This window comes from Hemiscyllium ocellatum, chromosome 4 (genome assembly GCF_020745735.1).
Source record: "Hemiscyllium ocellatum isolate sHemOce1 chromosome 4, sHemOce1.pat.X.cur, whole genome shotgun sequence".
Classification (NCBI taxonomy): Eukaryota; Metazoa; Chordata; class Chondrichthyes; order Orectolobiformes; family Hemiscylliidae; genus Hemiscyllium; species Hemiscyllium ocellatum.
The window spans coordinates 43,429,760-43,456,963 of record NC_083404.1 but is presented as its reverse complement, the minus strand read 5'-3'; the positions used below and the strand labels follow the sequence as shown (position 1 = coordinate 43,456,963).

Below are 27,204 nucleotides of genomic sequence, written 5' to 3'. Positions count from 1 at the left end.
TGATGTAAACATTGATCATTAAATAGGCATAATAAAATTTATGTATAAAACCCATGTTTAGCCTTATTTATCTATGCCAAGCTCCCTATTTTTGTATCCGTAGCAAATTGTTGCATTTTCTGTGTTCAGATTCAAATCATAAATATTTTTAGAATAAAAGTTGATCCACAACTGGACCTTGAGCATTATCACTACTAAATTTTCTCTAATCCAAGCATTTGCATTGTCCATTGCAGTTGTTTTCAGACAGTCCTTTCTGTTGTATCCTCTTGAAGTTTGATCTGGTAACTTCTTTTTTTAAAGGCCTATCTTATGCGTCCTTCAATTATCTTCTTTGATGAAGTAGATGGCTTAGCCCCTGTTCGTTCCAGCAGGCAAGATCAGATACACAGGTAAGGATGGTAAGGATTGGTCCTTTCAATCGGTTTGTAAATCATCAGCACCATTGTTAGTATGGTAATCCAATTCCTTCGTAATGTTATGCATCATGAAACCTATTTTGTTACTTAATGTCTTTTGACTGAACTGGAGTGGAATTGCTGAAGCTGTGTATATCTTCCCTATAGAAATCTCATTAGGTTTGACAGAGTTGACGTTGTGAGATTTTTCCACCACCTGGAGAGTCTGATTCCAAGGGTTGTAATCGTAGAATTAGGGGTTGGCCATTTAGAACTGAGGAGAGGAAAGGTTTTCATTCAAAGGTTTGAGTGTATTAGAAATTCTCTATCCTGTGAGCTGTGCGTGCTTACTCGTCAAGTACATTCAAAACTGACTCCTAGATTTTCATGCACTAAGGTAGTTGAATAAGAGGGAAGTGGAAAAATACAATTCACTGATCAGTTATGGTCATCTTGAATGGAAGGGCTTACTTGAGGGGTTGTTATTCACATTAATTTGATTGGTATTATTAGTAATTTTCAAAGAAATTAACTTGGATGGGCCTAACTGTTGTCATTTAAGTTTACTTTTTAGATTTTGATGTTTATTTTCCCATTTTGTCCACTCATTATTTCACTAAACTTAGCTTGCTTTGTTCTTTCCTCTGGTCTGAAGCATGACCTCCGTATTCATTAAGAAATTAATATGGGGTATGAAGGGACATTTGATCATAAATTTGTGAATTTTTTTCACATGATTACTGGATGCATTTTCTTTTTTTTTGGTGCTTTCAACAGAATACCAAAAATACTACATCTTTCTGAATGTAGTTTTTATTTCATAAATCCAAAAACTTTATTCCCTTGCTTTATGTTTTTGCACTAAAATCTCAGCTTGAACTATTTCTTACATTTTTACTGTAATATAATTTTAATGTTTATTTTTCTTCAGTTCTATAGTTTCAACCTTGCTAGCACTGATGGATGGATTGGATGGCAGAGGTGAAGTTGTGGTAATAGGGGCAACAAATAGACTGGATTCAATTGATCCTGCTTTAAGACGTCCTGGACGATTTGACAGAGAATTTCTTTTTGGCCTCCCTGACAAAAATGTATGTGCACAACTTGTTGTATTTGCAATTTTTTATGACTAATGGATTAGATTAATTTTAAAGTTAATAATTTTGCTTCCTAAAATTTGAAGATTTTAGTTGGCCTCGTGTAACCTTTGTTACTGTTGTACGTTTGTTTCATTTTATTGGAGTTCCTCAAATATAACTGGGCAACAATGAACAAGAAACATATCCCAGTCCTGTTATGAATGCTAAGTTTTGATTATGGTGGTGTTCCAGTAGATAACTCTGGTTATCAGTAGAAAATCTTTTTGCAGCTAAATGCTGCTCAAGATAGCCTGATGTTCAGAGCATGCTTAAGATACAGGAGCTTTGAGGCTTTTTACAAATGGATTCATAGGACACTTGATTGTGGATGAGAGATTACAATGGCTAGAAAGTGTAAATTCTGTTTTGCCTGGATAACATGTACATTTACTGATTGACTGACTGATGTTGGCACTGTTCACTTGATCTTCTGACTTGGATTTTAGCGTTTTAACATTTCGCCTCATGCAAAGCAATTCACGGTCTGTTCTGCTTTAGTGTGTTTCTTCAACACTAATTGGATATGACACAGTTGAAGAATTTGGACCATTATTTGTAGAACAAACTTTGTTGAGCTTTATGGGTTGTAACTTGATTACCGTCCCATTAGTTTAAATGGTGCTGCTATTACATGGTTTTCTTATAACATGGGATTGCATGGGAGCGGAACTATCGTGTTATGTCAGAACAGACTGTTTTCAGTTACTTGTGAATCTAATAAAATGTTATTTGTACAGATGTGAAATCAGTTTTCATTAGAAATAGAATTTTCTGTTTATTAATCCATCAATTTTTTAATGAAATTATTCTGTTTTTCTCTTCAATTTGATCCATAGGCTCGTAAAGAGATACTGAAGATTCATACCAGGGACTGGAATCCAAAGCCATCTGATGCATTTCTCCAAGAACTAGCTGAAAAGTGTGTAGGTGAGTAATAAACTGACTATGTACTTGAGGCGCTCTTATTCATACTCGAATGTTTGTGTGCTTGGCTGAAATTTGCCTAATGAACAGTACTGCTTCATTTGTGAGCAATGTTATGGAGTGTTTCGTCTCATGTATCTATGTAATCTCACACTAACAGTCTTGCAGGTGTCAACTCCAATCTATTTTGTTCATAGGTTATTGTGGTGCCGATATTAAATCTGTATGTGCTGAAGCAGCACTCTGTGCCTTACGTCGTCGTTATCCACAGATCTACGTCATCAATGAGAAATTGCAACTAGATGTATCTACTATCAACATAAAAGCCCAAGATTTTGTAGTGGCCATGCAAAAAATAGTGCCTGCTTCTCAGCGGATGGTGGCTTCGCCTGGACAAGCGCTATCATTTGTTATCAGGCCACTCCTAGAAAACACCTTCAGTCGAATTCTAGCAACTTTGAAAAAGATTTTTCCACATGCAGAAGAAGATTTTAAAAATGGCAGGATCGGTGAGAATTACACACCCAGATCATTTGGCCCACATGTTATCACAGGTGGTCTTCTCATTATTGGTAGGACTGAGATGCAGAGTTAGAGTGAAATGATAGCATATTAACTCCATGTCCAAAAATAAAGTGAACCAAAGATTAAAAACACGTTATCACAGCAGCAAACTTGCATCCTGCAGCAGCGTTTATATTTCACCAACTGGCTTCTTCCTATTTTAATACTTGTATGGTTTTAAAGAGTTTGATATATGCCTCTGTCGACACAAACTTTGCAATACAAAGAGTTAGGCAGATTAACAATATAAATGCAAATATGTCTCTCTTGGTGTCTGGATCACTGTAAACAGACAAGCATAATGATAAAGTTGTATGTAGGAAAAGAGGACACTGTTTTACACTGTAGTCCACCCACTCTCCCTCAACCCACAGAAGCTACAAGCTTTCACCACCAGTTATCCAGTCGTCTTTGAATACTGATGGGGTTTCCCTTTGTCACTCTGTTCTAGTTGTTGTGGTTATGCTATTGAACAACTAACCCAGAGGACCCAACTCTGTTTCCTCTACGAAAAACCTGAAAAAATGCACATGCTGTAAATCGGAGACAAAAAGATAAATTGCTGGAAAAGCTCAGCGGATGGCAGCCTCTGTGAAGAGAAATCGGAATAAACATTTTTGGCATGAGTGAACCTTCTTCGGACCTGTTCTGAGGAAGCTTTAATTCTGATTTCCCTCCACTGATGCTGCCAGACCTACTCAGCTTTTCCAGGAATTTATATCTTTGTCTCAATTTCTTCTACAGCTGTTTAAGAATTTGAATCCAGAAAGTCAAAACTTGAGAATGAAAAAAATGTATTGATGCAAGTAATGGTGAAACCATCAAATTGTCCTAAAAACACTGCTAATTAACTGCCATCATTAGCCAGCTAGCATATCTGTTGGCCCACACAAAGACCTTGGATTTCCTTCATGGCTGAACAAGACACTCGGTGTTAGAGTTGACTTGAAAAAGGCATTAAGTGCCTAGTTCCAAAGCTCTGGATCTCTCTCTCTCTGGATCTCTCTCTCTCTCTCTCTGGATCTCTCTCTCTCTCTGGATCTCTCTCTCTCTCTCTCTCTGGATCTCTCTCTCTCTCTCTCTCTGGATCTCTCTCTCTCTCTCTCTCTGGATCTCTCTCTCTCTCTCTCTGGATCTCTCTCTCTCTCTCTCTGGATCTCTCTCTCTCTCTCTGGATCTCTCTCTCTCTCTGGATCTCTCTCTCTCTCTCTGGATCTCTCTCTCTCTCTCTGGATCTCTCTCTCTCTCTCTGGATCTCTCTGGATCTCTCTCTCTCGATCTCTCTCTCTCTCTCTCACACACACACACATGCAGGAGTGCTGCGGAATCTATGATCTATTAACGATGCAGCATGTATGTGTGATGTTATTACTATAAAATAGAGGATCTGTGTCTGCACAGGATATGTTATAACGTATTTATTTCCAGCTGGTTGGTTGATTGATGATGACTATTACGTTTTGGGCTTGAGGGATACACAGGAGAAAATGTGTTTGTTCAAATCAATAACACATCACTGATGTGGTTTCTCCTTTCAACAGATGGATTAAATCATATACTAAATGATGACATTTACAGTGATGATGAAGGTCCATCTGTTTTTGAAAATGGCCAACTTCAGAAATTGCCTAACAAGCTGGGCCATAATGGATATTTCCTCTGTTACAACAGGTATATTGTAACATTATTTACATTCTGTAGCCTATCTTTACTTTCCCATAAGAAATGAATATAATGTGTGGATTTTTGTCATCAACTTTTCTGGCTGTAACCACTTTAGAGCATTTATAGTGGCAAAACAAATGGGCTTTAGAGTTGTAGACATTTTTTTTTAGGAGTTGACTCAAATCTTGTGCAAGCATAGAATTAGGAACAGAACACCCCTTCGCACCCAGATCTCGATTTTGAGACTTGGTGAGAAAGTAAGAGATCTGAATTTAGGTTTAAGATAATGAAGGTAAATATATCTAATAGTTCTAGAATGTTTTGTGCTTAACCTTTAAGTGATACAGTAGGTGTTCTCTGCCAGAAGACACCTCCTCTGGGACCTTCCCTGACTCAAGTATTGCTGAATGTTCACTACCAATGCCTCCTCAATCTCCTCAGTTATCTCCTTCAGAACACTTCAGTCCATCTGATTTGGGTAATTTACGCAGCTTTAGACCTTGCAGCTTTCCCAGCACTACCTCCTTAGTGACGGTCACTATACTTATGTCTGCTCTTGACTCTCTTGAAGTTCTGGCATGCTTCTGGTGTCTTTTGCTGTGAAGATTGATGCCATTTCTTTGTCCCCTATTTCTGTTTCTCCAGCCTCATTTGGACTTCTGTAAAATGTCTACCCTTGCTTTTCTCTTACCTTTTTTATATATCTACAAAAACTTCTGCAATCTTCTTTCACTTTGATCGTTAACTCACTTCAAATTTCATCTTCTTCTGTCTTTGTCCTCTGGTTTTTGAAAGCTTCCTAATCTGACACAGATTGAATGAAATGTGTTCAAGCAAACTGACTGTGAAAAGCAGCAAACTATTCTAACCTGATCTTCCAGTTGGCTCACAGTCTTGTTTGTTTGTGCATTACACATGCACATGTAAACACTTCATAAATGTTATCGGGGTTTCTGCCTCTAGCACCCTTACAGGCAGTGAGTTGCAGTTTCCTACCATCCTCTGGCCTGTGTCCACCAGTAGTGTTCCAGAAGGATTGATACTGGATCCACTTTTGTTTGTCATTGATATAAATGATTGGGATAAGAATTTAGAAGGCATGGTTAGTAAGTTTGAGGGTGACATAAAAATGATGGTACAGTGCATGATGAAGAACATTATCTAACATTACAAAGATCAATTGGGTCAATGGGCTGAGGACTGGCAGATGGTGTGTAACTTGGATAAATGCAAGGTATTGCATTTTGGTAAAACGAATGTTATGAAGATGTGGGTGTACTGCACCTTTTTAAGAATGTTAAAAGCTAGCAGATCTGTCTGACAGCATAAGATATAATGCAGCATATGGTCTAGCTGGTTGCCTGGAGAAAAAAAGATTTAAATTAGGCCCATCAGTTTAAATTCTACCCCAAAAAATACCAAATTCCAATCCAGTTTGAATTTGGTATATTGACAATCTTTAAAACCAATGACACAATCCGATGCTTTGGGGGTATAAGACCAGGGAAAACTGAACAGTTGGGAGGAGAACTGTCATGCCACCAGCAAGTAGAGACTACCCGCAAAATAGCTCTCTTAGACATACCTTTATCCATCCATGACCAGTGAAGCATAATCCCGAAGAAGAAAAAAAGACACAGGAAGATCCATATAGAAGATTCGATAGCTGGCTGGTTTTGGAAACTTGAACTTTTGGGAAATCTTGATGGTGGGGTGGGGGTGTTTATTGGATTAGTAATGGAGAAGGGAAGCTAAAAGATAGGTTAAAGGAAGGATTTGTAAATAGCTGTTAATTATTCTCTGTTATACTTTGACAAATCTGTTAATTTTTACTTTAAATAGTTCTTGGCCTCTCGAATTTTCATAGATTACTGCATGGGATAAATCTTTTCTGTGTTGTTGGTTTAAATTAAGCTGGAGTGTTTACACCGTGTCATATTACAGTTTGGGGGCTTGTCGCTTGGATTTAAACAGCTGGGGGTCTTTTGTCCGCAATTTGAACAGTTTGGGTCTTGGATTTGGGATTTGAGTTGGTTTAGACAGATTTGAATAGTTTTGAGGGTATGAAAAATCCTTGCAGATTTAAACACTTGCAGTTTAGTGTCCTAGATCTTTGAATAAAACGTAGGTGAGACTATTTGTTTAATTTTGGTGACGTCAACATTTGTGTAACCAAGGACAAAAGTAAAGCTGAAATTGGAAGGGAGTTACTCAAACACTTACGTGTGTCAGAGAAACAGACAAGTGCAGTTGAGGTAGAAAAACTTAAATTACAATTGAGCAAAATTTAGAAGATAAAGACAGGGAGAGAAAAAGAGAGAGGAAAAAGAGAGAGAAAGCTCTTAGCTGAGCAAAACGAGTGAGAATTTGAACTTGATAAGTTGTGATTTAATCAGCAAAGTCAAGTTAACAAGATGGAGATTAAAAGAGAAGGTAGTGATGTATGCAAATATGTCAAAACTCTGCCACATCTTGATGAGAAAGATGCTGAAGCCGCCTTTATTTTATTTGAAAAAATGACTAGGCAACTGGAGTGGTCCAAGGATTTATGGAAAATGCTAGTTCAGACTAAACTGGGAGGCAGAGCTAGTGAAGGATTTGCCTCTCTTTCAGATGAGGTGTCAAGAGATTATGAAGAGGTTAAACAGGTTATTTTAAGTGCTTATGAATTGGTACCAGAAGCATGTAGCCAGCAGTTCAGAAACAAAGGAACCAGATCAGACTTCTGTTGAATTTGAAAGAATTAAATGTCATTTGGATGCGTGCTTTGAAAACAGATAAGACCTTTGAGGCTCTGAGATTATTCTGTTAGACAAGTTTAAAAACTCACTTCCAGAGATGGTAAGAATTCGAGTGGAGGAACAGAAAGTGAGAAGGGCAGCAGATGAGTACATGTTGGTGCATAAGACAAGATTCTAGCCAGAATTTCATCCTGTGAGGGATAGAAGTTGGGAGAAGGGGAGGTCCTACACTACGAAACCAAGAGTAGAGAGCACTGATAAGAATTACCACAGGAACCAGTAGAGGAAGTGATAGGCCTTCAGTATTTTCACTGTAATGGAGTGGGACACGGAAAATTACAATGCTGGTGGTTTCACAAGGGCACTGGGAAAAGGTGGTTTCGTTGTTAGAAGGTGGGACACAGACACATTGCTGGTCTTTCGGAAAAGATGTGATAAAAGAAGCTAAGTCAGTAAAGATAGAAAAGGAGACTCTAAGAAGAGCTGAGGAGCTGCATGAGAGTGCACAGCCTAGGCAGGGGCTGGGTATGGAGTTAGTACCTGATCTCTATCCATAGAGGCAAATTCTTTCTAAAGTTTACTCCACAAAGAACAGTGGAAGAAGGACAAGAAGTTATAATTTTGAGAGATACAGGGTCTAACTAGTCGCTGACAGTAAGGGATGAGCTAACACGCACTCTTTCTGATCTGTTACCTGAGAGAGTGGTAATTTATGGGATTAGATGGACAGAAATTTGGCATTCTCCTATGTAAGTGGCACTCAAGACTGTGGAAGTTACAGTGGGAGTGATTGGAATTCAGTTTGTTCTTGGGAATGATTTGGCAGGATCCAAAGTGGGAGTGACACCCCTTGTTGTTGAGAAGACCAAGAAACTGAGGAGTTAAAATAGAAGTATTCTGTATTTCCCCAGACTATGTGGTAACCAGGTGCCACTATTGTAAGTCACAGCACGAAGTGAAAAGTAAAGGGAAAGGTGAAGGAGATGAGGTTCAGTTAGAGGACACCTTGTTTGATGTAATAGTGCAGGAAAAACCTGAACAGGCAAGGGTCAGACAGAAGTGTTTAGTCCTGAAAGGCTAAGAGACTTGTAACAACATGACAAGACAATAAAAGATATATGTGTGGATGTATATTCCAAAAAGAAGACAGAGAGTATTCTGGAGAGTTATTATCTGAAAGATAGAATCCTTAGGCGGAAATAGAGATCGCGGCAGGTTAATGCAGAGGAGAAATGGGCCGAAGTGCACCAGATTGTGTTGCCGCTAGCATACAGACAGGAAGTGCTACGGGTAGCTGTAGGAGGTCACTGAGGGGTACGAAAGACTCGGGCTAAGGTACAAAAACACTTGTATTGGCCTGGAATGCACAAGGATATGGTTAACTTTTGCCGTAAGTGTCATACATACCAAATGCTAGGTAAGCCACAGGTGGTAATACATCTAGCACCTTTGTTGCCAATTTCCGCATTTGAAGAACATTCCATGTGGGTTATAATTGATTGTATAGGTCCCCTCCTGAAAACTAAAAGTGGAAACCAGTACTTGTTAACCATAATGGATGTGTCTACCAGATTTCTGGAGGCAATTCCATGACGGAGTCTCAAGGCAAAAAAGGTGGGAGAGGAGTTAGTAGCTTTCTTCACGCGGTATGGGCTACTAAGAGAGAGAAAGTCTGACCAAGGGTCAAACTTTACTGCTAAGCTGTTTAAGGTTATGGATAGCTTAGCCACACAGCAATTTTAAATGCAGTGTGTATTATCCTGAATCCCAGGGAACTTTCGAAAGGTGGCATCAGACCTTGAAGACCATGTTGAGAACATACTGTCAGGATTAACCGAATGTTTGGGATAAAGGTATCCTATTTGTATTGTTTGCCATTAAGGATGCCCCAAACAAATCTACTCCATTCATTCCCTTTGAGTTAATATTTGGGCACGAAGTGAGAGGTCTAACGAAATTAAAGAAAAGTTGCCAGGACCAAAGTCTGAGATTTCACAGTTAGATTATGTATCGGAGGTGAGGGAGAGACTAAATAGAGTAGGTGAGTTAGCTAAACAGCACCTAAAGAAGGCACAGTATTGAATGAAGCAGGTGGCAGATAAAAGCTCTGAAACTCTGACATTTCCTTGAGGGGATAACTTATTAATACTGTCACCAGTGGTAGGAGATCCCTTCAAAGCCAGGTTGTGTGATTGAGAAAAGTTGAGTCAGGTGAACTATCTAGTAAAAATGCCAGATAGGTGGAAAAAAGGTACTGAGTATGTCTTGTGAACATGCTGAACCGTCTTACACTAGAGAAAAAGATCTAAAGAAACAGGTGTTAGTTACTACCCCAGAGTGAGGAATCAAATCCATATGTGGATTTTGATGTGCCTTAAGATAGATTAAAAAATGAAGAAGTTCTTGAGGAGTGGGATGGGTTAGCAAGCTATCTGTCTCAGGAGCAAAGAATGCAGTTGAGAGATTTGTTACTGCAATATAAAGACATATGTAAGAATCCGATGGGGAGGACTAATGCTATTGTACATGAAGTAGACGTAGGGAATACTGCTCCGATAAAACAACACCCCTATCGGCTTAATCCTTTCAAAGTCAGACAGGTCCAGATGGAGATGGAGGCAGTGCTCGACGAGAACATCATCAAACCAAGCCAGAGCGAGTGGAGTACGCCAATCGTCTTAGTTCCCAAACTGGATGGGACTCAAAGATCTGCATAGATTATCGGAAGGTCAATGCCATTACAAAATTGGATTCTTATCCAATTTCTAGTTCGGAGGACTGTATTAAGAAAGTCTGAAAGCCAGTTATGTCACCAAGTTGGACTTAATGCATGGTTACTGTCGGGTACCTTTATCAGAGACGGTGAAACAAATTTCTACATTTGTAACTGCAAATGGGCTATATCAGTTTAAAGTGATGCTCTTTTGGAATGAAGAACTCATCCGCCACATTCCAAAGACTTGAACAGAGTTGTGGCTGGGTTAATAAACTGTGCAGTCTACTTGGGTGAGATAGTGATCTTCATTAAGTCCTGGAAAGTCACATGGCAGAACTCTTTGAATGACTAAGAGAAGCAAATCTGTTGATAAGCTTAAATAAAACTGAATTTATGAAAGCACAGGTGACATTCTTGGGATATAACATTGGTCATGTCGGTAGACCCTGTGGAAAGCAAAGGCAAAGGCTATCGAGAAATTTCCACGATCAACCTCAAAGAAAGAGGTGTTTAGATTCTTGTGACTCGGTGGATTCTGTTGGAGGTTTGTTCCAAACTTCTTCAGTGTTCTGACACCATTAACCGATTTTTGCTGAATAAGAACACAAAGTGGACAGAACAATGCCAGGAGGCATTCGATCATTTGGAATCAGTATTAACCACCAAAACCAGTTTTAGCTACACCAGACTTTTCAAAACCTTTTGAAGTCGCCATCGATGCCAGTGACATTGGAGTTGGAGCTGTACTCTTGGAAGATGAGGCTGGGATGGAACTGCCAGTTGGTTACTTTTCAAAGATCATCAACATCCAACAGAGGAAATACTCCATGATTTGAGAAAGAACTAGGAGTTTGGTACTGGCCTTACAACAGTTTTAATGTTTGGCATTAGCAATGGATCACAATCCGCTTACAGTCTTAGATTGCTTTAAAGACAAGAATATGAGACTATTTCATTGAAATCTTATGTTACAGACTTTTAATTTCAAAATCATACATGTTGTGGGTCGTAAGAATGTAATTGCATATAAGTTATCGCAGGTTTAACTGAGTTCAGATGAGATTTGTATTTATTTAGTAATTCTATGGAAAGAAGTTAAAGTGAATTTGTATTAAATTTATCTGTATGTTAGGGTAATGTGTTTAATAAAATAGAATATATAATGAAGCTATCTTTTCATTATGATGGTTCATTTTTTCTTAAGGGGAGACGTGTTATGAAGATGTGGATGTACTATATCTTTAAGAAAGTTAAAAGGTAGCAGAACTACCTGACGACACCAAATGTTCTCATCGAGATACAATATAGCATGTGGTCCAACAGTTAGTGTAGCTGATTGCCTAGAGACAAAAACAGATTTGAATTAGGCCAATCAGTTTAAACTATACCCCAAACAATACCAAATTCCAGTCAAGTTTGAATTTGGTGCATTGGCAATCTTAAAAATCAATGACACAATCTGATGCTTTGCAGGTATACCACTGTGGAAAATTGAACAGTTGGGAGAACTGCCAAGTCAGCAGCATATAGAGATTGCCCTAAAAATAGCTGTCTTAAAGGTACCTTTATCAATCCATGACCTGTGAAGCCTAATCCCTAAGAAGAAGAAAGGAAGACACAGGAAGATCCAAATAGAAGATTCAACAGCTGGCTGGTTTTGAAAACTTGAATTGTTGGGAAATCTTAATCGGGGGGGGATTTAATTGGACTAGTATTATAGAAGGGAAGATAAAAGGTAGGTTAGAGGAAAGAGTTGTTAATAGTCGTTAGTTAATTATTCTCCATTATACTTCAAGAAATAAAGTTGTTCATTTTACTTGAAATCATTTTTGGCCTCTTGAATTTTCACAGATTACTGCTTGGGATAAATCTTTTCTGTGTTGCTGGTTTAACTTTAGGCAGGAGGATTTACCTTGTGTCGTAACACAAACAATGACAGGACTGTGCAATTAATGTTAGGGCCTTGGGTAGTTTTGTTGAACAAGGGTTAGGTATATAATTCTTCTGAAATTTGCGGCACAGGTAGATAGGGTGGTTAAGGTGTTTCACACACTTCTTTACTCAGGCCTTCTGAGTATAGGAGTTAGAACATTTATGTTAAGGTTGTACAAGACATTGGTGGGGCCTTTTCTGGAGTACTTTCTGCAGTTCTGGGTTGCCCAGTTATATGAAAGATATTATTAAACTTGAGAGAGTTCAGAAAAGCTTTACAAAGAGCTGCTGGGACTGGAGGGTTTGAGTTAGAATGAAGAAGCTGATGGGTTGGGACTTCATTCACTTGGGTATATGAGGTTCTGGTGTGAGCTTAAGAGATTTACAAAATCATGAAGGCCATAGATCAGGTGAATAACAAAGGTCTTTTCCCTAAGCAGGGGGAGTTTAAGACAAGGAAACATATTTTTAAGGTGAGGATAAAAATTTAAAAAGGATATGAGAGGCAACTTTTGTTTTTCCACAGTGGTTTGTGTGTGGAATGAACTTTCAGAGGAACTGTTGTATGTAGGTACAGTTAGTGTTTAAAAGACATTTGGATAAGTACATGATTAGCGAGGATTTGGAGGATATGGACCAAATGCAGACAGGTGGGACTAGTTTAGTTTGCAAACATGTTTGTCGTGGACTAGTTGGACTGAAGGGTCTATTTCCTTGATGTATGACTCTGTCCATGACTCATTACCTATGAGCCTTCATCCTGAGTTGTTTCAGAGTCATACAGCACAGTACCAGGCAACCTAATTTTGGCCATGCTAAATTGCCCGTAGTGTTAGGTAAGAGGTAAATGTAGGGGTATGGGTGGGTTGCGCTTCGGCGGGTCGGTGTGGACTTGTTGGGCCGAAGGGCCTGATTCCACACTGTAAGTAATCTAATCAAAAATAATCTAATCTAATTTGACCTAATCCCATTTGGCTCATATCCCTCTGAAACCTTCCCATTCATATACCATCAAGATGCCTTTTAAATGTTGTTCTTCCAGCAGCTTCTTTCGTACACATACCACCCACTGCATGCAAAAGTTACTCCTAATGTCCTTTTTAAATTTTTTCTCTCTAACAACCCTGTGCCCTCTAGTTTTGGACTTTCCCTGCTCTAGGAAAAAGACTTTGGCTATTTACCCTATCCATGCCTCTCAGGTTTATAAACCTCCTATAAGGTCACCCCTCAATTTCCAATGCTGCGAGGACAATAGGCATAGCCTATTCAGCCTCTCCCTATAGCTCAAGCCCTCCACCCTGGCAGCATCCTTGTAAATCTTTAATGAACCCCTTCAAGTTTCACAATATCCTTCCTATAGCAGGGAGGCCAGAATTGATCACTCGGCCAAACGTGGCCTAACAAATGTCCTGTACAGTCACAATGTCTCGACCCTTATTCTCAATGAAGGCAAGTGTACCAAACAATATGTTCACCACCCTGTCTATTTGCAGTTTCATTTTCAAGGAACTGTATATCTGTACCCCTAGGATTCTTTGTTCAGCAACATTCCCCAGGCCCTCCCACTAAATCGATAACTCCTGCCCTGGTTTGCCATACCAAAATGGCAATCTCTTGCATTTATCTAAATTAAACTCCATGTGCCATTGCTTGACCCATTAGCCTATCTGATCATGGTCCCGTTGTACTCTGAGATAATTTTCTTTGAGTTCACTACACTAATTTTTTTTATGTCATCTCCAAACTTACTAACCAACCCTCCTATATTCACATCCAAAACATTTATATAAATTTTCTTGGCAGTTTTTAATTTCTTGTCAGTGGTTGGTTGCCATTGCCATTCTCTGTTCAGAGTAGGGCAAAGAGGCAGGGCCTAAGTCCACCTCCGCTCCAAAAGGTATTGTGCTATTGGCCTTATTTTAAACCCCATGCTAGCCAACTAACCTTTTTTTTAAAAAGAAATATGTTGTCAAAATTTAAATAATTTATTTGGCATTTCATTTTATTATTTACTGAATTTTATTAATTTGACCCTTTATTCCTTTTTGTTAATATTTAATCATATCTTTTGTGAACATTTGATTTGGTATAATTTGTATGTCCACTTTAACCATTCCAATGTGGTACTTTGTTTTTGGAGTTCATGTCTTTCTGCTGTGATATTCGACCAAGGCTTTGTCTGTCTGCTCAGAAATATCTTTACTCAAGATAAAGTTGGAAATCTTTCTTGCTACCTTGAGCAGCGTTTACCTGAACACCGCCAAAAACAGATTAATTAGGCACTTTTCTCATTGTTGTTTGTTGCACCTTACTGTGTGCAAACTGCCGACCCTGTTTCCCAACAAAAAGAGGACTACATTTCAACACTAATAAATTTACTGTCAAGTGCTTTGCAATTTCTTGGAGGCAGGGTTGAAACGTGAAATCTGATTTAGCCGCTGTGATTGCTTTTGTTATTGAATAGTTAGATTTTTGTTTCTTTGTAGGTAGAATAAGTAGGTAGATCAAAATCAAGATGTGAATGAAAGCCCTTTATCCTTTCTGGTTCTTTGATTATTAAACTAACCTGAATTCCTTTTTAGCAGAACATGGAAGAATGCTATGCACTTGTGTGTTGCTCTTGGTGTCACATGGAGAACCAAACTTTCACATGAAGTTCATTGATTCTGTTGAGAGTGATGGCTAGAGCTATTTTCGCAAGTTCTCGTGTGATCTCTGCACAAAAATGGTTGTTCACAGCTGAAAATTTTATGCAGTTCAAAAATGGCTGTTATCTCAAACTGTTGACTCATGTTTCCATATTAGGTATTAGGCTAGCCTAGGTCTGGAGTACAGAAATGAACTTTTAAGTGTCTCAGTCATTAACTTGAATGGTTGCCATTCTTTCAAGTTTTGGTGAGATAGAAATAGCTATTCACTTCTCCAGAGAAGCCATTGTTAATGAGTTTATTTACTCTTAGAAATGTTTATTTGAATTTCAAAAGGTTTCTTGTGGGTCTTGAGAAAGAATAGTCTGGTTCCAATCACCAAAAAATGTCATGTGGCTTCTGGTAGCCATTTTGTAAGATTCCTTGTAACCAATTTAAAGACCGTTTAGCTTTATCATGCAAAACTATACAATATTTTAAAGTTTCAGTTGAGCAGTAAACATGATCTTTTTTTCAGTATTTAAACTTTTTTATTAGGTGTGCCTATCACCAACCAACTTCCTACAGACCAAGGTTATTGCTGTCTGGGAAACCAGGTTCAGGTCAGAGTTCACATCTTGCCCCTGCACTGCTTCACAATTTGGAGAAATACACTGCGCATCGGCTAGACCTTCCAGTATTGTATGGCGTCAGTGCCACATCACCTGAGGAAACCTGCGCAATGGTAAGATTCTGGTTGAAATAATCTGAATACACATTTTTAGTGGGAATGTTGTTTCTTGCTTACCATGGAAAAATAAAATTATTAAATAAATTAAGACATTTCAGGTTATTGCATGCTTCTCGTAAAGTGGCCATAAACTGTTCAAATGAATTATTTTATGAACAAAATTCAGTCTTTGTAGAACGAATTCATAAAGTCACAATTATGAAATTGTTCATCTTGTAAAATTGTTTTTTTTGTCCTGTCTGGGTGTCTTATCCTTTTATTTAGATCAGTGAAGATGATACTTATCATCCAAAAAAAATGCTGCTTGGAGCTTTTTGTTTTCAAAGTTACTATTATAGATTGTTTGTGTCTCCAAATGACACAAAATGTGTTCTTCATAAACCTGCCATGCACCTTGTTGTGTAACTTAGTGTGAAAATATCCAATCATAGTAATATTTTCCCAATTTGACAAACTTGTACAAATTGAATGAAGAAATATCTTCTACGGTTAGTTCCTTCATTCTGATCAAAATTGAAGGTTTTTTCAAGAAGTTTTCATTTTTAAATCTCCCCACCAGCAAGACTTACAAAAGTTTTTCTTTGAATTTTCTTTGTCAACCAGGTCAGGGAAGGGAGTTGGTAGAGGGATTTGTACTAAGCTAGCAGAATGACTTCAAAAAGTTTTGAAAATGAATGTTTCATTTGTATTTCTTATGTTCAGAAATTTATATAAATGTTCATGATTCCTGTGGAAGGTGAACGTCTGAAGCTGTGTTGTAGAAGAATATGTAACCCGCATTTGCAGGTGCAGATCGTTGATCAAGATTTTTCTCTCAAATCTAGCCAGTCGCTTTGATCTTTATTCAGAACAGTAGCTATGTTTTGACCAGCCTCTTTGTATGTTATTTTCTGAACAGGTGTAGCATTTGACAAAAAACACATTCAATGCAGTATGAATGCTAACATCTTTATCTTCTACTAATGTGCCCCGTCAAGATTTTTTGATTTCTCTCTGGCACTTCAGTAAAGGCTAAAGAAATAATGTATTTTTAAGTATGTATTACATGGCACACCTCTTCCAGTACAGAAACTGCAGGAGTTCTGCAATACTTGCAACACTCATCTAGCATTCTGTGCAAGTTATGTCTGGCTGAGCAGATTAGGATGGTCTCACTCCTATAATTTAATGTACCAGATAAGTTGAACAGGAGGACCCAAGAATTAGTCCATTACTTCCTTCACTGTCAAGTAGTGACTCCCTGTCACCCTATTGGAAAATTATCAGATTAGTTTTATTAAATGGCATCTGGTCCTGTCAGTTACATAGGTAAAGAAGAAAGGTTCAGTAAGCTCTGAAAGAATCTAAATATGATGCTGCTGGAGGAAAATGTAGGTATTGCTCATTGGAGATGGAGATGGACTTTTTTTTTTGTTGTGTATGTCCTCTCCTTTATTGCAGAAACTCAAGTGCATTTCTAGACTTGAAGAGATTGTACGGTGTGTTGTCCTTGTCCGAAAATTTACTTTACAGTATTCCCTCAATTCTGTTAGCTATTTCGAGAAGCTCGAAGAACAGCCCCAAGTATCCTGTATATTCCGCATGTTGATCAGTGGTGGGAATCAGTTGGAGACACCATGAGAGCCACGTTCATTACATTACTTCAGGACATTCCCACATTTACCCCCATCTTCCTACTGGCAACATGTGATGTCCCACACAGTGAACTGGCAGAAGACGTGAGTTCTTATATAATAGTGTTTTTTTTAAAAGCATGAACAACTTTTATTTTTCTGACATAGTTTATGATCTATATTTTGGTTAATTTAGCTTTAATCCGGTCGATGTTTTTGAGAAATTTAGTTTTATCTTCTTGGATGATCAATGAATAGTATTCTAGCTATTCTAACATATTCATCTAAGGTTTATTGAGAGTGGTTTTAGTTTTGCTTTCCTTTGTTTAATGATATCACTAAGTACTTTCACCACAATACTTGATTTGTACTTTATCCAGTTTCATAACCTGACTATTGCAAGGAAGTAAATTTTTCAACAGCATTTTGATTAGGTCCAGTAAATTCATGTTATGTCAGACAGTAATGAGTGTGGAAAGAAGGATGTGACTAAATTGTTGCACTTAGGTTAACGAATATTGGTCTCATGGGTCAACTGTACTCAGATCCTCAAGTCTGTTTGATTGGCCATGATTAGAGTTTGAGATGTAATATTTCATCTCTTAAATAACCCTTTTGTCTTTTCAGGTAAAAAAGATATTTGTCTGTCATTATGGAGAAGTTTTTGATGTTGGGCTTCCAAGCCGTGAAGAACGAAAGAAGTTCTTTGAAGAGCTGATATTGAAACAGGCTGCAAAAGCCCCACCCTCCAAACAAAAGGCTGGTAAGTCAGACTTGTGTTGCTGAAAGGAGTAATTAGACTAAGCTCATGCACACATGATTGAGGTCCTTAGTAAAATAAAAATATGTTTCAGATACTGTTTCTCAACATTTTTTTTATTTGGCACTTTCTAAGCTTGAAAATTCAAAGTACTGAGTTTACAACCTGAAGTATAATTTTAAAATGTTTCCTAGTTGTTTTGTTCTACTTACTATTAAATAAATATTCACTTTGTATAATTGATCATGCTATTAGATCAATTTGAAGTCACTTTTTTGTTTTAGTCCTTCAGGCTTTGGAGGTCCTTCCACTAGCACCACCATCAGAACCACGACGCCTCTCCAAGGATGAGGTGAAACGACTAGAAGAGGAGGAAGAAGGCACTCTACGGGAGTTGAGGCTTTTCCTCCGGGATGTGACTCATAGGCTGGCAAATGACAAGCGTTTCAAAGTGTTCACAAAACCTGTTGATGTCGAGGAGGTAAAAATCACTGAAATTCAAAGGAGCATGTTGTCCCATTAAACACTGGCCAAATGTTAATTCCGAGTATGTATAATTGAAAAAAATTCTCTTTCACTTTTTGTCGCATTGTCAGTGGAATTTAAGGCAAGGTGAAGTATTTTGGCTTTCTTGAAAAAATAGATGTTGTATTCACAAGGGGTTTTGCTTGACCTCCAGATATCCAAAGTAGAAATTTACATTTTGTCTTACATTGTTGCTTCTTATTCTTCCAAGCAAAATGAATCACCTTTTTCTCCACACTGAATTTTATCTTTCACCTGAAACCATTGCCACATTCACAAGGACAGACAAGTTGGAGGGATTTTTATATGATCTCTGTAACATTTCACAATACCTCCAAGTTTTGCATCAAGGAAGTTTTGCCCAGCATACAGTGGTCATTAATATTGATCAGGTAAAGTGAGAATCTCAACGCTGGCCCCTGGAGAACGCCATTGCAAATCGGAGAATCATCCATTAATGAAAGTTGGCATTCCTTAACTAACCTGCATTTGTCCCATATATCTATGAATTAACAAGCTTCGAAACATACAATTGTGTACTCTCACCACTGTCTATATCTTGTCTTAATTTTCCTGACCATACTCAACACTGACTATTGCTAAGCCCAAGTCTTAAAATACACCACTCCTCTCCCATAGCCCCTCCCTCACTTCTTTCAAGGCCATCCTTGTGATCGTTATTCTCTTTTCTCTGGAGATGAGGTAGAGTGAGTTCACTCTTGCCATTTTGAAAAAAAGTAATTCAACTACTTAATAAATTCACTATAATACCTAAGATGAATGAAAGTACTGTGAATCATTTTGGAGGGGAATAATTTAGCTTGACTACCACAAAGGATTTAAAAATAGTTTACCTCTGCCCTTCAGAATTAGCTTATGTGTAATACTGTACATTTTATAACATACTGTGACTTCAGTATTTATTCATCCGCACTTTTCTGGAAGTAAATTGTCATGTGTCATCTGTCACATCTTGCAAATGTGCAGTTTGCTGTTTTTGTAGTTTGCAAAATTCACCCACTCTGATATGCTCCAGGAATGCATCCCTCACAAATGTTGAGACTTTGTTGCTTTGTGTTCAGAGTATGTCTAGTCTGATTGTCAGCTCTTGAATTTAGTCTAGAATAAATTGTGTAAATGTTTTGCATACCGTTATATTATCTCTTGAAGTGTACAACTAGTTAAAATTTTCTGTTTCTCTGTTAGGTTCCAGATTATTGCAGTGTTATCAAACAACCAATGGACCTTTTCACTATTATGTCAAAGATTGACCTACACAGGTATATGACTGTAAAGGCATATCTTCAAGACATAGAGTTGATCTGCAATAATGCACTGGAGTACAATCCTGATCGAGACCCTTCAGGTGAGAAACAAATAAGAGAATCTAATCTTTTGGAAAAAAAATTCCAATTTGTCCAATTTAAAGGGAGCAGTTCTACTTTCAGCCAAGAATGGAACTGGAACAAAAATGAAAATGCTAGAGGAACTGCAGTTGTGACATGGAATCAAAGATGAGTTTTCAGCAGGAGTGACCAAAGCATTGTCAAAGATGGATTTTAAGGATGGCCTTGAAAGAAGTGAGGGAGGGGCTATAGGAGAGGGGTGGTGTACACCAAGACTTGGCAATAGCAATAACAACATTAATTTGGCAAGATTAGGCAGAGATGCAGTAGACTAGAATTGAAGAAATTGAATATTCTGAAAGATTATAATGCTGAACCATTTTAGCAACAAAGTCAAGAAAAGCTTTGAATGGATTTGAATGCAAGGATCAACATAGTAAATGGATCTGAGAACCTGTGAAATGGAAGAATAGTGAATAGGTTGCACTTTCTGCAAAATACGATATAAGCAGGAAAATTCTGCACACCTGAATTGTCTATAGGGTAGGAGTTGTGCCTGGAATATAATGAGTTTGAGCAACAAATGAATTTCTATCTATACCAATGTTTTGATTTGAATGTTAAGGCAGGAGATTTTATAGGCATTGAATGGGGTGTTCCATTCAGTCTGCATCATGAATTTCAATTTGAGAGGATTAAACTCATTTAATAGTTTAATGTACCACAATTCCTTTTTTTTAATAGAAAAAAAGTAATTTCGGTCTGTGCACTTGGACATAAAACCTGGGAAATGCAAAATATATTACTGCAGTATAAAAGTCATTTTGTAACTTTTAATTGGCAATGCATTTTCTGTGGTTGTCTAGTTTGGAGCTGTTAAACAGTGCACTATTGCTTGGCAGATCAATTTCCGTTCAATTGGATAGTCTGGAGGACTACTTAAAATTGATATTTAATTGATTAAACTTCTGTATTTGAAGAATTGCTTTAATTCATTCACAGATCTGACGTTCTGTTCACAATGTTTGCAGTTATTAGCTAGTTGCTAATTTCCCTCTAAGGTCACAAAGACCCACTTCCTTGCTGACTTAGATAATTTTTGGAGGACCGTTGAGAGTCAAGCACATTGAGAGTCTGGAGTCTCATGTAGATGGGTTAAGAATGACAGATTTCCTTCCCTGCTGGGCATAAATAAACTAGATGAGTTTTATGAAAAGAATCCTGTTATTTAGCACTGGCTTTTGTTCCTAGTTTATTTAAGTAACTGATCATCAATTTCCCAGCTACCACACTAGAATTTTATAATATGGCTGTGGAACATTATCGGTCCAGGTCTCTGGATTTCTAATAACATAACCGTTGTTACCCCATCTCTGCCTCCTATCAAAATGGAATAGAAATTAAAAGTCGGTTGTTTTTGCTTCTCCAAAATAATAAATGGAATATTGCTGTCCTAGATCGTATGATTAGACACCGAGCCTGTGCTTTGAAAGACACTGCCAATGCAATTATGAAATCAGAACTTGATGAAGAATTTGAAAAGCTCTGTGAAGAAATTCAAGAATCGCGAAAGAACAGAGGTACATCATTTTCTACTATTAAGCCCTTTTGCTTTACTGCTAGTCATGTTCCATCAATTGCTTGCGGCAGCAAGTGTAACAGTTGACACATTGTGCCATAAGAAATAGCCTGTCAGTAAAGTTTCTGAAACAATCTCGTGGTTGCTAACATTGCGTGCTGATAGTATGCCAGCATCTATAATGCAAGCCCCTGCATTTACTGAAAAAGAATGCATTTTAACTTGCATATAATATCCAAATGTTAATACTTTTGTTATCACAGGTTGCTATTCTTCCAAATTTGCACCCACTTTTTATCATGTGCTACCAAAGAATTCTACAACAGAAAATAAAAAAAATTGCCTTGAAACTTCTGAACAAAGAGTTGAAATGCCCACACCAGTCGCTGCAAGCACCCCTTCAGTCCCTAGAGGTGAGTTCATGGAGTTCTTGGTAATCTGCTAAAATCAGCCTGCATTCTTTAAATGTTTTCCTTTACTATAATTTTCAAATCTTACTAGCTCTTGCTAATTTAAATTTGTGATTAGGGCAGCCGTAGTTTACTAAATCCTTGTGATTTTGAAAACGAGTTGCGGTCACTTAAGGTATTTGAAAACCTGAATTTCAGTGAAGCATTTTAAATTGATAGGAAACACAATTTTTCTTTCAATAAAGGACTTGTCATTGAACTAACTCCATGAAAGCAAGTATCCTGTCCCAAGTCACTGTTTATTTACACAAGCTTAGTACATGACACTGATGCTGCTAGCTCAGAGCCTGCTCCTCAAGTGAACAGAATCCCTGACACTCCTGTTTATACCTGTCAGCTGGGGTTCCCTGATTGGGGCTGTTAATCTGGTTTAATCAAGGAACTTCTTCTGCGGTCCACTTGGCTGTTCTCATTCCAGTCACAACACTCCTCTCTAAGTCCTAGGATGTAGGCCCATTCTTTTTTTCTTGAAGCTTCTGGGACATTCTCGCACCAGGTCCAGTTCCTCTGACTCTGACTCTGCCTCAGATACTGGCGGGACCATTGTGCACCTAGAACATCTTTGAAGAAATTCATCATCCTTAGGCGGTAATGGTGTCAAGGTTGTGACGTCTGCAATGTCCATCTCATCATCCAAGATTTCTTCATTCAGTGGGGGAGAACCCATAGTTCAGACAGCTTACTGAATATTCTGAGGGGCTGGGTATGTTTTGCTCCAGCCCTGTTTGAGAGATGGTAGTTTTCATATGGACCACATGCTTGTTTAGGACCACCTCTGCTACCCTAACTTTTGTATGTCACTTGACCTCATGTCCACAATGCCTCTTGCCCATGCCTGCATTTCCGTGGTTTGGACACCAATCTTCATCCCCTAACATAAACTCTCTTTTGCTTAGAGGAGTCTTGTGTCCAGCATTGGCATTCCTAATGTTCTTTCACCCTCCTTCACCCAGGTCCAGGAAGATCCAGGAGCTATTTCTGTAGTTGCGAGAAGGGTGATCTTATAATCAAAAAGAACTGGGGCAGTTTGGTATCCAGTGAAGCTGTAGGCTGTTTCTTTAAGTCTGCCTTAAAGCTTGGACTGCTCTTTTTGCCAGATTGGAAGGTGGATGATATAGAACTGTCCTTCCATGCCAAATGCAATTCGACTGGAGGAAATACTCAAATTCACTGCTGGTAAATGATGGCCTCTTGTCTGTGACCAACCCACCCTGGAGTCTATGTATTGCAAAAGCTTTCAGCTTTTCAGTCATTGTCCTTGTGTTTGACAAATAAACTTATGCAAGTCCAGCCACTTTGAATAGGTTTCCACGATGATTAAGAACATAGAGCCCATGAAAGGTCCAGCATTGTCAATGTGTAATCGAATCCAAGGTTTACCCAGTCATTGCCATGAATGTGGGGGAGCTGCTGGTGATAACTTTTGTCCATGTTGGCACTGCCCCACCAACATGGCTATGTCAGCATCCAATACTGGCCTCTCGTGAACTTCTCACCAACATCTTCATTTTGGAAACTCCTAAATGACCCTGGTGGAGTTCAACCAGTATTTGGCAATGAACTTTGCTCAGGACAATCACACTTGCTCCCTATAATAATATGCCATCCTCTATGATGACCTGGTCTCACATGATCCAGAAAAGTTTTGATTCTGGTTGTGATGACCCTTGTATTTCCTCTATCACTAACAACTGTTTTAGTTTTGCCAGGATGGGATCTTTTTGTATCCATAGTCTGACATTGTCAGCAGTGACTGGAAGGATGTCCAGAAAGTTCAAAACTAGTATGGACTCTTCTAGTAGCAGCACCACTGACGGTTAATCAGCTAGTGGTAGGTAGCTTAAGGCATCTGCATTTGCCACTTGGCTTCCTGGATATGTTCTGAATTGTATTTTTATACACTCTGAATAAAAGCCCTGCTGAATTAGACCTGAAGCTATGGGTAGCAAGGCCTATCCTTTTTTAAGTCGCTCGAGCAGGGGTTTATGGTCTGTTACTATTGCAAATTTATGTGCATGAAAGTACTGGTGGAACTTTCTCACAGCAAAGATGACTGCCAGACTTTCCTTTTCAATCTGGGCTTATCTTCATTCAGCCTTGGCCAAATCCAGGAAGCATATGCTATCAAGCGTTCCTCTCCGCAGGGCCACAGGTGAGCTGATTCCACCCCAATAACATGTGGGGAGGCATCACCTTTCAGCACCACATTTCTCCTTGGATCGTATAGTGTCAGTATCTTAGATGATGATAGCTGCTTCTTCACTTCCCTAAAGGCTACATCTTGACTACATGACCATTTCCAAAGCAGACCCTTTCTCAATAGCAGATGTAAGGGTGCTAGGATGGAGACTAAGTTATGTATGAATTTTCTGTAATAATTCACCAACCCAAGAAAAGATTTAAGCACCTGCACAAATGTGGGAGCTGAAACACCTTTGATAATCCTCACTTTATCTTCTAATAGGTGTAACCTGGTTTTGTTGACTCTGTAGCCTAAGTAGGTTACTTGTGTTGCCTGGAACATGTTTTTCCCATCTAAGGTGTACACCTGCCTTGAAGAAAAGTTTAAGCACTATGTCTAAATGCTCTTTATTGGTCTTCCCAGTCAGTAGCATGTCATTCAGATAAATGATGACCTGGAGTAGACCTGGTTAAGATCTTCTCCGTCATCTGCTGGAAAATGGCACGGTTGATGATACCTTAAATGGCAGTCTCGTGTATAAGTACAAACCCTTACAGGTACTCATACTTTGGCAATTGCAGTACGAATGCTTCGTGAGGAGCCCCGCTAATTTTGCGAGGGATTGGGTATTTATCCAGCTGCAATAAGTGGTTCATCATTCATTCGAAATCTCACAACGATGAACTGTCTGGCGTCACAGTTGGTGAGACTGGTGCTGCCCATTCTGCAGACTGTATTGGTTTGATGATTTCTTTGGTTTGCAGCCTCCTGAATATTAGCATGTCCTCCTGATTCCTGCCTCTATTTTTGTATGTAAGGTTAGTCCTTGCAGAATTGTGGAATGGCTTCTTGGTTAACATGCAAAGTGGCACGGGGCCCTTTAATATTCCCTAGACTTTCCTGAAAAACACTTTCAGTATTTAACTGGGACTTCACTTCGGCAGCCAATCAAATTAATTTTTCTCAACCAATTTCACCCCATCAAGCTTGGGCCCAAGCTTTTTATTTAATCAGTGGTAACTGAACCAGCTGCTTCTCATAAGAGACCAGAACCGAAGTTGTACCCTTAATGTGTAGGGGTTCACCAGTAGAGGTTCTCAGCCTGGTCAAGGTCTTGAGTAAACTTAAGGATTGGAGTCAGAGCGAATTTTGTTAGACTGATTCTGCAATCACTGATACAGCTGTGCTGATAACAGACTTCCATTAAAACTGGATGACCATTATACCAGACATATATTTTGATTGGAACAGTTAAATTGCTTAGCAACATTCAAATCAGAACCAAACTGCTGTAGGTGGACTTTCCAGGGTGTACGTTTTGCTGGATACCAGCCTATGAATTCTCTTACTCAATTCAGGCCTAGTGGGACTCTTTTCCTATCACAGGCCCGCATACTGGCAGCAATTACAATGGCCTGCTGGCCCAGATCCTCAAGAAAATGCTAACTGTTTGACTGAGGCTTAGCTTTGTTTTAGGGTTTTGCTGTGGGCTGGCCTACAATCCTTTGGTTCAGGATATGTCCTGAGTGAGGCAATGTAATTTCCTTCAGTCAAATGGAGTTTCCCGAGCTCACTTGAACTAGTGAGGGTGTCCACTTCCACCTGCGTATCCTGTAACAAACCTGCCACATATTTTAATGACGAAGCCAGTGAGTGTTTGTTTGAAGTCCAGTTGGTCTTCAGCTATAGGTGCTTTTGCATGATCACTTCATTAATCCAAATACTAACAGTCATCAACATCTTAGTTAAGGTTAAGCCCAGATCACTTTCCTCTGCCAGTCATCTTAACTTTGTCAAACATCTCAAAACAGATTCCCCAGGTTCTCTAACTACCAGGTAAAACCAATAGCGTCTCAGAATTAGAGGAGGCTTGGGGTTGTGGTATTCCTCAACTAAATCCATCAACTTGAGAAGTTTTCATATCTAGTGCCTTAAGGAAAGTTAGGCTCCTAATTACCAAAAGTTGTGGCTCCACAACTTTTCAGGATAGTTACTTGTTGGTTTTCATCTGCCCCAGTGTCATTTTTCCAGGAAAAAAAATGATGCATACTTTCCATATACTGGGCACAGTTTTTGACTGGGTCAAATGAGTCTAGTTTCCCAAATAGCAGCACAATCTTAGAAATGCTTTCCCTGCCTCAAAGATGGTTGAGTGAATCTCTACAGGGGTTTGTTTTTCTCTTGTAGCCACTGAAATAATTCTATGAGGGCAGTTATCCTGTCACCAAGTTGCTCTTTATTTACACGACACTGACCCTACTAACTCAGAGCCCTGCATCTAGAATGAACAGAATCTCTGACACTCCTGTTTATATCTGTCAGCCAGGGTTTCCTGATTGGGACTGTTAACCTGGTCCAGTCAAGGAACTTGAATTTTGAGGTCCACCTGGATTATGTCATTCCAATCACTAAAGTCAAATATTGCAATAAAGCACTATCCTTCAGTGTGAATTATTGGATGTTAATTCATATGGCTATAAAATTATACAAGGTTGTGCTGTCCCACAATGACTTTAGTTGGTAAGCAGTGTGTAATTGAACTATCTTGATTTTCTTTCATGTAATCTGTCCCAGTTTAGTTCTTCTTAGCTGGGTGGCAGCAGCGTTGCTACAATTGTCCCAAGTACATGTTGATAAAAGGAAATGTTGGTGAGAATTCCTGCTTTTTGACCAACATACTACTGACCCTAGTTTGGAAGACCTACCTTTCACCTTTCTGTGATTGTCTAAACTCAGTTATGAGCAAAACTGTCTTAGGTCAAGTACTCAAGGGTGACTTACTGACAATGAGTCAGTCATTTGTGAAGAAAGGAAAGGCTGCAGTCCAAACTGTGGATGCTGATGTATGTGCATAAGATGGTCAGAATTACAAAATTCATTCTGATTGATTGAAAACACCTAAACCAAGGAAGTGTGTAGCGATTTTTGCAAAGCTTCAGATTCTTTTTAAATAACAAGTAAAATTTGGAATTAACATTAAACCACAAAAAAAGGTTTCTTTCCCACAAACTTTGACAGTAATGACTCTCCGCTTACTGAAAACACTGATTGTTTATAAATTCCAGAAAGACGTCTATCTGCAGGTACAACCTAGTAAAACAGATCCGAATGGCTTTTGTTTTTATACAAGAAATGCTTTTTAAAGAAAAGACTCATTCATTTAGTTTCATTCAAACTTGATCATTATGTACGCCTCTCTTAAAAATGGAGTGATGTTTAGAAATCACAATACATAATATTGAGGGCTGCCCTTGAGCAGAAACTGAACTGGA

At 38.6% G+C, this 27,204-nt stretch overlaps 1 protein-coding gene across 2 annotated transcripts in view; it reads left to right on the top strand.

Moving 5' to 3' along the window:
- The window catches only part of LOC132813077 (ATPase family AAA domain-containing protein 2-like), a 66,662-nt gene that overhangs the window by 32,245 nt on the left and 7,213 nt on the right, over positions 1-27,204 (top strand). For both annotated transcript variants that reach the window (XM_060823064.1, XM_060823063.1), the window contains exons 13-24: positions 304-392; positions 1,330-1,489; positions 2,374-2,464; positions 2,659-2,970; positions 4,567-4,696; positions 15,265-15,451; positions 16,990-17,175; positions 17,698-17,833; positions 18,115-18,311; positions 19,562-19,721; positions 21,159-21,281; positions 21,544-21,693. In XM_060823064.1, coding sequence (XP_060679047.1) covers positions 304-392; positions 1,330-1,489; positions 2,374-2,464; positions 2,659-2,970; positions 4,567-4,696; positions 15,265-15,451; positions 16,990-17,175; positions 17,698-17,833; positions 18,115-18,311; positions 19,562-19,721; positions 21,159-21,281; positions 21,544-21,693 — 1,921 coding nt within the window. The remainder of the gene's footprint in view (positions 1-303; positions 393-1,329; positions 1,490-2,373; positions 2,465-2,658; positions 2,971-4,566; positions 4,697-15,264; positions 15,452-16,989; positions 17,176-17,697; positions 17,834-18,114; positions 18,312-19,561; positions 19,722-21,158; positions 21,282-21,543; positions 21,694-27,204) is intronic.